At 31.8% G+C, this 14,096-nt stretch overlaps 1 protein-coding gene across 2 annotated transcripts in view; it reads left to right on the forward strand.

The window, feature by feature from the left end:
• The window catches only part of LOC139513286 (glutamate receptor-interacting protein 1-like), a 44,701-nt gene extending 31,696 nt beyond the window's left edge, over positions 1–13,005 (forward strand). For both annotated transcript variants that reach the window (XM_071301653.1, XM_071301659.1), the window contains 2 exons: positions 2,694–3,268; positions 12,456–13,005. In XM_071301653.1, coding sequence (XP_071157754.1) covers positions 2,694–3,268; positions 12,456–12,692 — 812 coding nt within the window. In that variant the 3' untranslated portion in view covers positions 12,693–13,005. The remainder of the gene's footprint in view (positions 1–2,693; positions 3,269–12,455) is intronic.
• The last annotated feature ends 1,091 nt before the right edge of the window (positions 13,006–14,096 follow it).

Raw genomic sequence — 14,096 nt, forward strand, 5'->3', positions numbered from 1 at the left:
GATTGGGACAGTGGTTTAAGAGCACACTTTAAGAACGAACTATTAACAAAAACAACTTACAAAATATCAAAAGACACTATAGAATAAAAACACCAATCTAAAGAGTTATCACAGTCACAAAAGCTAGTTCAAAGTCCAATTTCAACTTACGAGGCCCCTCATGGGGGGGTCCTAGTAATCACATAATCACCATTTTTTTGCCAATATAATCACATAATCATTAAATATTTGCGTATCTTTAGTAATCAAATAATCATAAACTAAAAATACAGTCCTAGGTAATCAAATAATCATGAAATATTTGGCTTAATAATCAAATAATCATTAAAAAAACGGCCAAGTAATCACATAATCAAAAACCCCATGAGGGCCCTCACTTACAAATAGACCATGTTTCCAAGAAATAAATATCAATCAGTGCACCAACAGATGTATTATGAAGTCATGAGCCATCTGAGAAAAACAAGCAATGTCATAATATAATTCTAGATTTTATTATTCCATTAACATGAAGTAAGCAAGCTGAAATGGTTTTTTTCCATTTCCATTCATATTTTGTAAATTTGAATAGGAATTTTTATGCCCCACCTTCGATATTAGACATTCTTGTTTTTACTGCTTGATCATGTTGATTCCAACATTAAATAAAATTTGTAGTTATATTTGAAAATAGTATCATGATTACCATTTCTGAGCTGTGAAAAGTTTAAAAAAAACAATGATAAAACAAAATTATTGCTATTTTGTGCATATTTCCTTTGATCTTTTTTTGTGTGATAATTTTTCATATCATGCTACTCGCTGGAGATGGAAAATTATCACTAGAAACTAAGGGGGTACGTGGCGTTGCTAATGAAATTGACATGAAATTGACAACATAGTCATAGGTAAAATAAAGATAAACAGATTATCATTGATCATCTCAACTCGATTGAATTTTTGCTTTTGCCGTCCCGGCTCAAGCGAGAAAATCAATCTTGTTGAGATGATCAATGATAATCTATAAATAAAAGACAAATAATAAGACATTGATTTTTTATAATACATTTCCTTGTGCATTAGTTTAAAAGAGGGGTGGAAGATACCAGAGGGACATTCAAACTCATAAATCAAAAATAAACTGACATTGCCATGGCTAAAAAAGACAAACAGACAAACAATAGTACACAAAACATAACATAGAGTAATGAAGACTAAGCAACATGAACCTCACCAAAACTGGGGGATGATTTCAGGTGCTCTGGAAGGGTAAGCAGATCATGTTCCACATGGAAAAATGAATGTGAGAATTAAGTCATCATAGATACCAGGACTAAATTTTATATATACGTCAGATGCGCATTTCGTTTACAAAAGACTCATCAGTGACGCTGGAATCCAAAAAAGTTAAAAAAAAAAAAAGCCAAATAAAGTACGAAGTTAAAGAGCATTGAGATCCAAAATTCCTAAAAGTGTTGCCAAATACACATACCTGTCAACTGACCCGTATTCTGCGGGTGTGACCCGAGATTTTCACAATTCTGAGGGATCACACGGAACACCCGCCGGATCATTGAAATAACCGGGAAATTCCAAATATGACCCGATTTCACCCGTATTTCTTAGCCTTGAGATTGATTTCATAAGTAATATTCCTTTGAAATACCGGCAAATTCGTAATTCTTCCATGAACAGGAAGTTCATCTAGCTATGTAAACTGTCAAATTAAGTGACCCATTAAGTGCATGGCTTGTCAAACACACTGTTAATTAACACCAATTACCTAAGCTTTAGGTCGTAAATAAATTGCACCATTGGTTTACAAACTGAACTAGAGTTACTTCCCCTTATTTGTCACCATTCAAAATTATTCCTTATATTTTCGTTTTATGGGTGAAAAAGATTAAATCATAAAAATATAAAATTCAAATACATATTGAAAAATAACTTTTCATTAATTTTATACCTTTATACAATTGTTTAAATTTATACTTCCTTTAACTGTATTACTATATTTTATCATAGTCTAATTTCCTTGTTAAATGTAATGAAAATATTATGGTTAAAGGCTACATAGTCAATAGTCTCAAACATTTAAGAATGACATTAAATTCTAGTGTCTGATGATTGTAGTATTTCTTCTCATTAAGTAAAGCACATAAGACTGAGTTACACATATTTATAAAAATCTTTAAAAGTGCAATGAAATAATATTTAATAAGATTTAAAATGACTTAACAAAGTGAACATGCATTAATGTTTTGGTATCTTTGATATACATTATAAGAAAATGTACCATAAATACTGAAATTCAGCTCGAAAAAGTTTGTACACGTTATGACCTGAGATTTGATTCTTCAATGCAGGTCATGACCTGCATTTTCATCGTCACAGGTTGACAGGTATGAATACAGCTAAGGTAATCTATGCCTGGGGTAGAAAAGCCTTTGTATTTTAAAAAAATCAAAACAGTTAATTTATAAATATAACAATATCAATGATAATTCATGTGAGCACAAAAAGTGCTGACTACTGGGCTTGTGATACCCTCTGGGAAATAAATCTCCACCAGCAGTGGCAGAATCCACCCTATTACATATAAATGGTATAAATAAGTAGCAAAATACGATTATTTCTATTACCCACAATCATTCATGTTGTTCAGGTTTAGATTATTTGAAAAGTGATATACTGAAAATAGTATTGTTATTCAGGTATCAAAGCTGTGAACTCTAACAACACTGATACAAGTAGAGACAGATTGGCAGATTTCAACCAATCAGATTTTGAGTGGGAAAACCATAGCAACAGCAGTCACAGTGAAAATGCAAATGGTGCTGATGAGTGGACAGGTTCATTTGGGGAGTATGAAAATGGGTCCGAAATGTTGAAACAAATAAATGCAAGTTTGAAGCAGAGATCGTCTGCTAGTTTGGACAGGCCCAGGTCAACAACGGCAAAACCACTTTTAACAAAAAACTTTTCTCACAGCACGGCAAAAGATTTCCACAGTGAGGATGAGCTTTGCAGTGCAGGAAGCAGAAAGAAGACCACAAATAAACCTGGGAAAAAACTTGGACCAAATGCATACAAAGAACATGTCAAGACCATATTCTCACCAACACCTGTTCAGCTGCATAAAATTAAGATGGTGAAGGACCCTGGCGCAGATGATTTTGGATTTGGTCTTTCAGACGGCATGTATGAGAAGGGTGTATATATCAGTGGTGTGAGAGAAGGCTCACTGGCAGAAAAAGCTGGTTTAGTACAGTTTGACAGAATATTACAGGTTATTATTGAAGTTTTTCATTGCACATGTGATTGAAAGAAGGTGTTTAGATATGTATTCATGAAACAGCAATCAAACTACACTAAACTCACAATTTTCTGTATTTACCACAAATTAAGACTTTTAAGAAATATTTGTAAGTACTATAGATTAATGATCTTGCAGAACTAAGATCATTTTGGCCTTAATCAATATATTTTTTGTTTCCCCAATCCTGACCCTGATAAGCCAGGTGTAGGTAGGTAGGTAGGGATATAATTTTATTTTTTCCAAAAAGCTGGAACAATTTTGGTCGATCTGGCAAGCCTGAAAATCAGAAATGAATAAAATGATATTTGACTTAGTTTTGACAATAAAATTTTATGAGTCTGGCCATTTTTGCAGGGTCGGTCAGAATTTGGGACACAGACAACATTTTATTTTAAGCCTTACCATGGAAGTTCCTTCAGTAAGGGATTAAATCTAACCATTGTAATAATTTATTATAACTTTCAGACATTTTTAAATACTGGTTGTTTAAGATCTTTTGAATTTTATATCTATTTTTTTTTTGTTTGCCTAATATATAAAAAACTAATACTAAAAAAAAGAATCTATAAATTACAAAAAAATGATCAGCAAGACAAGATCTACAAATAAGTCTATTGGCCAAACTCCTCAGTCAACTGCTATTGGAGTTATTGCACTTGATGAAAGTTTTTACCAATTTGGGGTGCTTTTGCCCTTTGTCAAAGGAACCCATAGACATGGTTAGGGAGGCATGTTCTTTAAAGCTTCTAATTGTAAATAGAAAAGAGAATAAAATGACAAATAGGGTAGATGTCATTGTGACAGCAAACCAACATTATGATATGATTAAAGTTTACTTTATAATTTATTGTACTGGCCATCGTTTCACAAAAAATCGTACGACAATCTTAGAACGTACGTCGGTCGTAAGTCAAATCGTAAGTTTTTGACCGTTTCATAAACAATCGTAAGTAGAATTTTATCGCAAGTTTGATCGTAAACTTACGAGTATTAACAGGCAGTCGTAAGTCAAATCGTAGTGATTTAACCTGTCGACAATTTGTAAAAACCAACAACATTACATTATCTTAAAGAAAAATAAGTGTCATTGGATCATTAAAATACATGTATTTATGTTATATTGTCCCAATCATAAGTAACTGAAAATTTAAATTCCTGAAATAATCGTATTTTCCAGTACATTTGACCATTTTTCCTTTAACTTAACTTCCAATAGTCCAAATATTTGACCATAAAAACATAGAAGTGAGTACGCTAGCACAGCACTATATATATACGGAGCCTGGATAGGGAGAGGGATCGGTACGTCGTGTCACGGTGCTTGTACTAACTGTGTACTAAATACTCAGCAAAAATAGAAAATTATAAAAGCTTATTTGCTAGTTCTACAACATTTATCACTCATATTTTACACGTACTTTATGAAGATAACAATAAATACATAGATATGTCAAGTCACTTAGATATTAAATTACAATCCTAGTTATGACCCCTTCCCCCCCTTAGTCTGGCATCTATCAATGCATGTACTGCGGTTATACACTACAGCGGAGGACGATGTTCTTTTTTGATAGACATTTTTTAATATATATTACGATTATTTTAAAACAAATAACAGGCCAAAAATTGAGAAAACAATCATTTATAAGTACATGAATGTATTGGTATCAATCCATAGTTTCAATGTAATTTACTAATTACACAGTTGTCATGCGCTCTATCAGGTTCGCGTTTTTTAGGTATAAAATGTATGCTTCAACCCCGTACTCAATACCTGCTTGGATCTTTCTAATATATGTAGGTTTGAAAACTATCTTAATTCACTTTGCCATTATGGGATTGTTTATGTCTATAAATATACTTATCAAATTTCATTTTCAAATTAAGAATATTGTAAGAATCCTAAATTTTCCAATCCTAAATATGTTTAATTTATTCATTTTTAATTTTATTTTCTTTAGGTGACGAGATTCTTATTTTTAAGTATTCAAGTGGATGGAAGGAAACATTAGAATTTCTTTGATTTTTCAAGTTCCCACCTTGATGAAAGAAAATAAATTCAACTATCTTTCAAATACAAACAAGATGGGTCACACTGAGGTCACTTTGCATACGGAAAATATGTCGGGGAATTGCTTCCTGGAAGGAAGCAATGAAAATAAAGTAAACTTCTTTTAAGTATGAACAAATTAAAGAATTTTCTTAAGAAAAAAGTATATGCACAAATGAAAACTATCCATTCAGTTATAAAAAAAAAAGCATATGCATTATTTTTTTTAATTTGAGGTTTCTTTTAAGACTTTTTAAGAAATGAGCCCGAGCGAAATTATTTTCTCTGTGTCAAAATATTACAATTTTTTATTGTATAGGCAGCGCACGGTAGGTTGTCTCTTGAGTATGCATCTCCACGTAAAAAATAGTGTGTTCATTGTATACAGAATTGCTAAAATATTTTGAAAACATTTCATTGCCCCCCCCCCCCCCCCCCCCCTCCCCTCCCGATTACAAGTGCAAACTTTTTGGCATTTGTTTTTATATTCTAATTTGAGCATTTTCGAATTAAACGGATGCTAGCAGATACATGTGGTAAATATACTAAACTAGAAGAAAAATGTCAAAGATAGAGAAACGTGGCGTTAAACATCAGCAATAAATCAAAATCAATACTATATCATAAAGAATACAAAAGAAAACACAAAAAAAAAAAATACAATTGCACACAGGCTGAGACATGACTCGTAAATGTTTGTTTTGTTATTTAGTTCATCCAGAATGAGGGAAAAGGGGGGGGGGGGGGGGGGCGGGATCGGAACTCCGGGATCGGGTATTTTTAAATACGGGATTTCGGAATAAATCTTTTCGGGATTCGGGAATTCTTTTTTCGAATTTCGGGATGGCGGGATTTATTTTAAATTACTTTAAATTCGGGACCTCTGGATTTCATTTTTTAAAGTCCGGGATTTCGAAATCAGGACCCCTCCTATTTTTTTAGTATGTATATATAGTAGTAGTATGATATAGAGATGATCGATATAATCTCGTTCTCGACCTTCAAGTTTTATGGGTGAAATAGAATTGAGAACAGTTCTATTCTATATTTGAGATGCTACTTTCAGGGTACATTTTTATTTTTTATTCGGTTAATTTTTACCCATATATATATATAATTTTTATATAGAACAATTTCCTTTGAGGAGACAACCATACGAATCAATACTAGTAAGACAATTCTTTTAAGGATCCACTGAATGTTCTTTTATTAGGATAATATTCCATGTATAACTCTTTAAACCATAAACTATTTATACATGTATCTATAAAAAAGATTTGTGTTCTATTTTTAACATCGAAACTTTCAACAAAATTGCGGACGTGAAAGAAAACACCATTAGAAAAAAAACACGTCAAAATACAAAATGTAGCGATGGATTAATGATCGTGAAACATCATTTTTGTTTATTTTTCATTTGTTATAGTCTAAAAACTGTTGTATGAATATTAAATTATTGTTCCGACCGTAAAGAAGGTTAAAAATTTAAATGTATTATAGTTTAGTGTCATCTATATGACTGACTGACAGCAGCGGATACTTTATGACCAGTACTAATTTATGTGGTTCATTTCCTTTTCGCTACTTTGAAAATATTTTTAATTGTTCCGAATGGTGTGATAATTTTCAAAATAGGGGATATCTAGTCTTACCGTACAAGACTAAGTTTAGTATTAATGTCCCAAACTTGCCCCCATTCTGATTCTTATTTCCGGCTACACGATGTCTTTTCCCTGTGAATATAGGGTTTTTGTATGGACAGTTTTGACATACTACATATAGAATACAGGGGCGGATGCAGGATTTTGCAAAGTGGGGCAAAGTTTTTTTTTAATTTTGGGACCTTTTTTTGGCTAAAAAACATAAAATAAGTGTAAAATGCACTTTTTAAACGGTTCTTGACGTGGGGCATGTATATTTAATAGTTGCTGTTAAGTGTAAGAGTTGGACATTTTTGATGTTGTATTCTCCCCATACATTGTCTATCATAAAATTATAGTATGGGTCAAAAGCTATGAACTGATATATTTGATGTGGGATTTGTCAGTAAAAAATAGACATGGAAAATTCTCGCTTGTTGTATGTTAAGTTAGCATAAACTCACAGATTTCTTGTTGTAAACAAGATACACGCCGCGCTATTCGATGAATTTTACAATACGAGCGACACAGTTAAAAAAGACAAACAAGCAATTTTATACAAATGTTTGGTTGATATGTTTTACCCAACACAATTGAAAATTAACCAAAGGCTATGAATGAGTCTTAAACGACAATGAATTTGTGAATGACAGTCGACAAATGGAGACATAAAGGCCACACCAGCAGGCAGGTTGGAGTCTGATCTTGATAAAAGTATTCGATATATTAGTTCATGCAAACCCCCGTCCCGAAAAAAATACGCCCGTTTTTTATTTATTATGTTCATTTAATGCTATATTATTCTGTTGGAAATTTTCGTTTCTATTAGCCAAAAAGAGGACAAGATTATTGTTTTCAATCTAAATACGGCCAGACTCTCAGATCTCAGACTGCCTCCTCAAACAATGGCTCGAACCTTGCACTTTAAATCTATCCAGAGCTTATACTGACTGGGGATAATTATTCAGCTATGTCATTTTAAGGTAGCCGCGGGCGTTTGGGGTTAAACATAATTTCGTAGGTAAATAATATTAATGTGGAACTTTTTTCATGAGATTATGATAGAGTATAACTTTTTTTGGTTGAATTGTGAAATAGAAGTCAATACGTTCTTGCTCACTACTTTGTCGCTTTGAAGGTGTCATGATTTTTCATGCTCAGAATTGCAAATGTGTTCCTGTAATTTGAATTTCAAAATGACTGAGTGACGTTTTTTCGACGAACTGGTCAACTCAACCATACCGAATCACTCTACTGTGATGCGACTGCCATATAAGTTAGAGGTTTAGCGCTATAAAACCAGGTTCAATCCATCATTTTCTACATTTAAAAATGCCTGTACCAAGTCAGGAATATGATAGTTGTTGTCCATTCGTTTGATGTGTTTTATCATTTGAATTTGCCATTTGATTAGGGACTTTCCGTTTTGAACTTTCCTCGGAGTTCAGTATTTTGTAGTTTTACTTTTGAAATAATCAGTAAATACTGGCGAAAAAAAATCTGTATATGAAAAGAAATATCTCATAAAAATTAAATACACGGGAAATGGCAAAGTTTACGAAGTCTAGTCTAAGTCCAAGCAAAAAGGAGGGCGTACGCCCTCATGCCCCCCTCTGTATCCGCCACTACACGCAGTTACTGACAGCTTGTTCAAAGCCAATAACAACTAATGAAAAAATCAAGCATCTAAGACTAAATTCTTACCAAGATTTCTGTAAATCAGTGTTGATTGAGACCCACTGGAAAGAAATGCACCACTATTATTCTGTGTAACAGATTGTCATTGTTGCGTGAACCAGATTGATTTCTTGTTTTCCTTCATTTGAATTTTAAAAGTGTAAGAAAAATGGATTTCTTGTCCAAAAATACCGTGTGTTGCACTTATAAACATTTCTTCCTGTTTGTAAAACATGCTAAATGTTTATAATTACATAATTGTGTAAATTTACATTCAAACAATTCAAACATTAGATGAATTGCATTTATTTCAAACGTTCCAGAAAACATGCTCATATTCGAATAAGCTGACAATAATTCAAGTGAAACAGGGATGGGGATATACAAAGTACTGTAAAAGAAAAGTTAGAGTATCTATACTTATAAACGAGAAGACCTAATTTTCGGTGTCGCTTCTCTTCCTTCTACAATGAATTAATCATCATGCCTCTGTGTTCTATATTAAAGTTAATATTAAAATAATAATAATTATATATAGGTATATATATATATATATATATAGGTATAGTCGCATTTGTCATCTTTTCTTATGATTATTCAGTTTGTGTTATTTTGGGAGGAAAACAAAAATAAAGGTGTCAAACCACCAATTAAAAATCTCTATCTGTTCAACCGAATCTTGCAATTTTCACAGCTATCTAAATATTTTACCTTAAGTTTAACTTCAAGGAAACCAGGTATATCCTGAATTGTACATGTATCACCTTTCTACATGCCAATTTTCAACCAATGTTTAAAGTCTCATATGAAATTTCTGATCTTGAAAACACAGGTACTACCAAAATAACTCCCTGTTTTCTGGAAATCTTAAATTAGTGTACTATGAAGCGCATTAATCCTGAGTTTTTAACTTAAACTCATAGACAAGTGAATTTTGACTCAAAATGGTCTAAATATATTTCCCTTTCACCAGAAGTTTCATTTCTGCATAAGTGTTGGTTAGTTTAAGTAAACAATGATATCAAAAGTACTATTTTGTGTCAGAGTTCAATATACTGTCGAGACCGCACTGTTTTATTTCCTCATCACAATTATGTAGAAATAGTGGTGAGCAACAGTGATCAACAGTTTTCACACTTGTTTTAACTGGTCGGCAGATATCCAAACTCAAACACCTGATTTTCGTTTTGAAGGTCGTCTTCATGACTGTTTTCATATTCATTTTCAAAATCCTGTAGCATTTCTTCAATTTTAGCAAACAAGTTCATTCTCCTAGAAGATACATACTTTCCGTCAGATTTACCGTTGTCCCATTGAAAAGTCGCCGGTTGAAATTTTAACATTGCAAAATCTGGTGAAAGGGACGTAATTCGTAAAAAACGTCGCAATATTTCGCTGAATCCGCTAGACGGCGTTCATTTACTGTTACTTGACCTTAATAAAGGAATCCAAAGAGCAAAAAAATATATAGGTCATCGTGCTTGTTTTCTTGATATGAGCCATTGAAATTTTAGCGGGAAAATATTTTCTCTTGACTTTTCATAGCTTTATCATTGACAAGTTAAAGTTCTCAAAAACTGTTAAAAAGTAAAATTTTATAAGACTTTAATTTACAGATTATCGCTTTATCATTATGTACATGTTAAAGAATTTCAACAAGAAAAATGGGGGTCACCGGGCAAATTTTTTCAAGGCATTCAAATGGATAAAACCAGAGGATTCTGAAAATCTGACAAAAAATCCATAACCTGACAAGCCAGCTTCCTTAACAGCTGTATCATAATACGTGATATATCTGTAATTTTCCGAATTTTTGATCGATAGTGAACCGTTTCAGTATTTTTCTTTAATTTTTTTTCGTGTAGCCGTCCGTCTCAGTGTTATTCAGTTTTTGTACGAGAACACATATTACAATATTCAAATTTATTTAGGGGCTCAAATAAGCAGAGGAAGTTCCCTTTTTTTTTGGAATCTTTTATGATATCGGAAATTCGTTACCGGCTGAATCAGCTGTTGGATCACTTTTGTTATTGTCTCCCGAACTGACGAGAGTATTATGTTCAATACTTTAGTAGATAAACACTCCCATTCGTTGTAGCAAGAACTTTCTATACTAAGTATATACTATTATAGAAAGTCCCTGGTTGTAGTTATATACAAAATGTACATGTCTGTTCAGCTTACAATAATATTGAAATTCAAGGTCCTCGATAAAAAAAAATCTTACGTTCTATGATCTTGCTTTACGATATGTATTTTTTAACTTACCAGTTTGATTTCTAACAAAAAATTTAAATACAGATAATAATTGTTTGCATAAAAATTGCTTCCAGGATCCAGCAATACTGATGTTTCTTTAAGTAAGGAAATCGAAGGAAAACGGGTAATTTTTAGCCATTGATTTTATTGAGAAAAAAATCAGCGGTCACTTTATTAAATGTATTTAATGTTAATAATTATAGGTCAAAGTACGGCCTTCAAGACGGAGCCTTGGCTCACCCCGAACAGCAATCGCAGCTTAAGTTGTTCTTGCTTAAAAATTGCTTCCAGGCTCAAATAATACTAATAAATATAATAATAGTACCCGTCCACGTCCACTTGTATTTTAGTCCATCTGATGAATTTTAGTCCATCTGATGAGTTAAGCCTTTTTCAACTGATTTTTATAGTTCGTTCATATGTTGTTATGTTTGACACTGTCCCATGTTAAAAAGGGGGGATCCCGCTATAATGCTTAAACCCGCCAAATGTATGTATATGCCTGTCCCATGTCGGCCTGTAATTCAGGGGTTGTCGTTGCATATTTGTTTTTTGTTCAATTTTTACATAAATCAGGTCGTTAGTTTTCTCGTTGGAAATGTTTTACATTGTCATTTTGGGGCCTTTTATAGATGACTATGCGGTATGGGCTTTGCTCATTGCTGAAGGACGTACGGTGACCTATAACTGTTAATTTCTTTGTTATTTTTGATCTCTTATGGAGAGTTGTCTTATTGGCAATCACACCACATCTTTTATCTATTTTATGCTTTCCTAATGTCCTGATGACTATTATATTTTTTGGATGATACAATAACAAATGCACCGCATAACGTTATAAAATATGAAATAAAAATATGCATATACTTTTTACATTTCCATAATTGATTGTTGTTTTGCCAGTGGGTTTCTCCTTGACAAATAAACAACCTAGACACGCACAAGAAACTTTCACAATGCTTAACACATTTTATACCTGTTCATAAATGACATTCAAAGATACTTATAATTTCTAGTAAAAAAGTTCCAATGAATATAACTGGTTTTTTTTTTTGTATGACTTCATCATTCTTCAACAATAGCAAAAACAGACCGTGCATGAAAAAAACAACCTCCGCCAGTCAATTTTCTAATAAAATCAAAGCAAAAAATTCCTTAAAATTAGATTGGACACTTATCATGCTTACCTCACTAAACCTCATTACTATACTAACAAAAAAACTGATAATTATTTCAAAATACGATGGTATGAATGTTCTTCCTGGTTTTGAAAGAACGATTCTTTTTATAGACATGAACGCGGCTGTCAAAGAGAGCACCCCTTTTCCATTATTATCGTAAGTCTACGTTACGTTTACGTCACGTTTGCGATCACCTTTGTGAAACACTCGCAGGTAAAATCTTACGCTTAACGTAAGTTTAATCGTAAACGCAAGTCGTACGAATCTTTGTGAAACGATAGCCTGTTATTTGCTTTAATTTGATATTCAATTGTCAGCTCTAGCTGTAACAAATATGTTGTTATTTACAGGTGAATGGGATAAGAACGAGAGATTTTGACTGTTGTTTAGCCATACCATTAATTACAGAAGCTGGGAATGCTATAGATTTGGTTGTGTGCAGGAACCCTATAGCTAAAGTCACTAATGGTGAATCTAGTCAGAAAGTTGCAAGTAAACCAGTCAGGGAATATAATTCTTGTGATGAAGGCAGTGTTTACATGAATGTACCAAACAAAAATGGATTCAATACACCTAAAAGTGTTTGATATTATATGAGGAAGATTAGATATGATTTTTGACAGAAATAGGAATATATATAAATGGTAGAAGTCTTTATTCATGCATAGATTTATTTTTGTATGTGTTGCAAGATTTCTTATTTTTCTGATTGGCAGACTTTTTTGAATGGTTATATTGGGTGATAAATTGAGATTTACTTATAGTTATCAGTAACTTTAAACCTTATTAGAAAGACTTGTATATTGTATATAAATAGAGATGATTAAAAGATTATATAAAAAGAGATGATGCAAGCATATATACACTTTTGTTACTCACAATTGAAGGATTTCATTCTGATTTTTTTTTTAAATTTTTTAATGATATATACGATTATTAATTTTTCAATGTTTAATTCTGTAACTTGTGAATTTGTTTTCAAATTTTGAGGAATACTAAAATCCAAAATAAAGTTTAGTCTTTCTGACTAAAGTGCTTGTATCTGAAGCCAAGCCAGCATCATGTTTGCATTTTCTTAATGTTTTTCTTTATTTTGCTTTGTTTGAAAACCTTTATTTTGTCAGATTATGATTTGACAAATAATGTCTAACAACATTAGTTTGAGTTTTTAAATGAACTCAGTACAAAATCCACTTTTCAAAAGATGGCATGATGAATGAAAAATTGTCTTCAAAATTACCTTTTTTACTTCAAGATTTTCAAAACTGATTTTCAATGTTCCATTGTTCCAACAAATAAATAATAAGAAAGGCTTGATAAATAAATAAATACTTTAAATACATTTATGATAATACTCTTGATTATGTAATACTCTAAAGCAATAAGTATTTTTTTCAAGTGATATTTTTTTTTGTAAATTATTTTTGATACTTATCTGTTGTAAATTGAAGGTCTTAAATTATCTTTAAATGTACATTCTACCAGTTTAAACTTGTATTATTGAAAAAGGTGAAGATGTTATTTTTATTCTTTTCTACAAATAAAGTAATAAATTATGTATTGCAAGGCCTTTTTATGTATACTAAGCTTAGATAAAAAATAAGATAAGTCTTAAGCTGTATTGGCTTGTTTTCAAAGTTTAAAATGAGGCATTTTTTCATTACATTTACCAAAATTACTATTGATACAAGCAAGTATATGACGTAAATCTGTATCACACATTTTTTTGTCAAAGAGGTAGATATTTTACAGATGTGAAATATCCCTGAAAAGCATAATGTTTACTTCATCTATTGGCGCTATTGAACTGTTTATCAAATACAATGTTAGATATTTTTGTAACAATATAATAAGATACAACATAGATTTTATTTTTTTTGTTATGCATGTTATTATTTTTTTTTTATTTCAAATGTAATCGCCATCCAGTTTATTCCAAATATATTTTGTATTCCATATTTAAGTTTATATTCATTTGCCTTGGTAGCTTG

The sequence above is a fragment of the Mytilus edulis genome, chromosome 1 (assembly GCF_963676685.1).
Source record: "Mytilus edulis chromosome 1, xbMytEdul2.2, whole genome shotgun sequence".
NCBI lineage: Eukaryota > Metazoa > Mollusca > Bivalvia > Mytilida > Mytilidae > Mytilus > Mytilus edulis.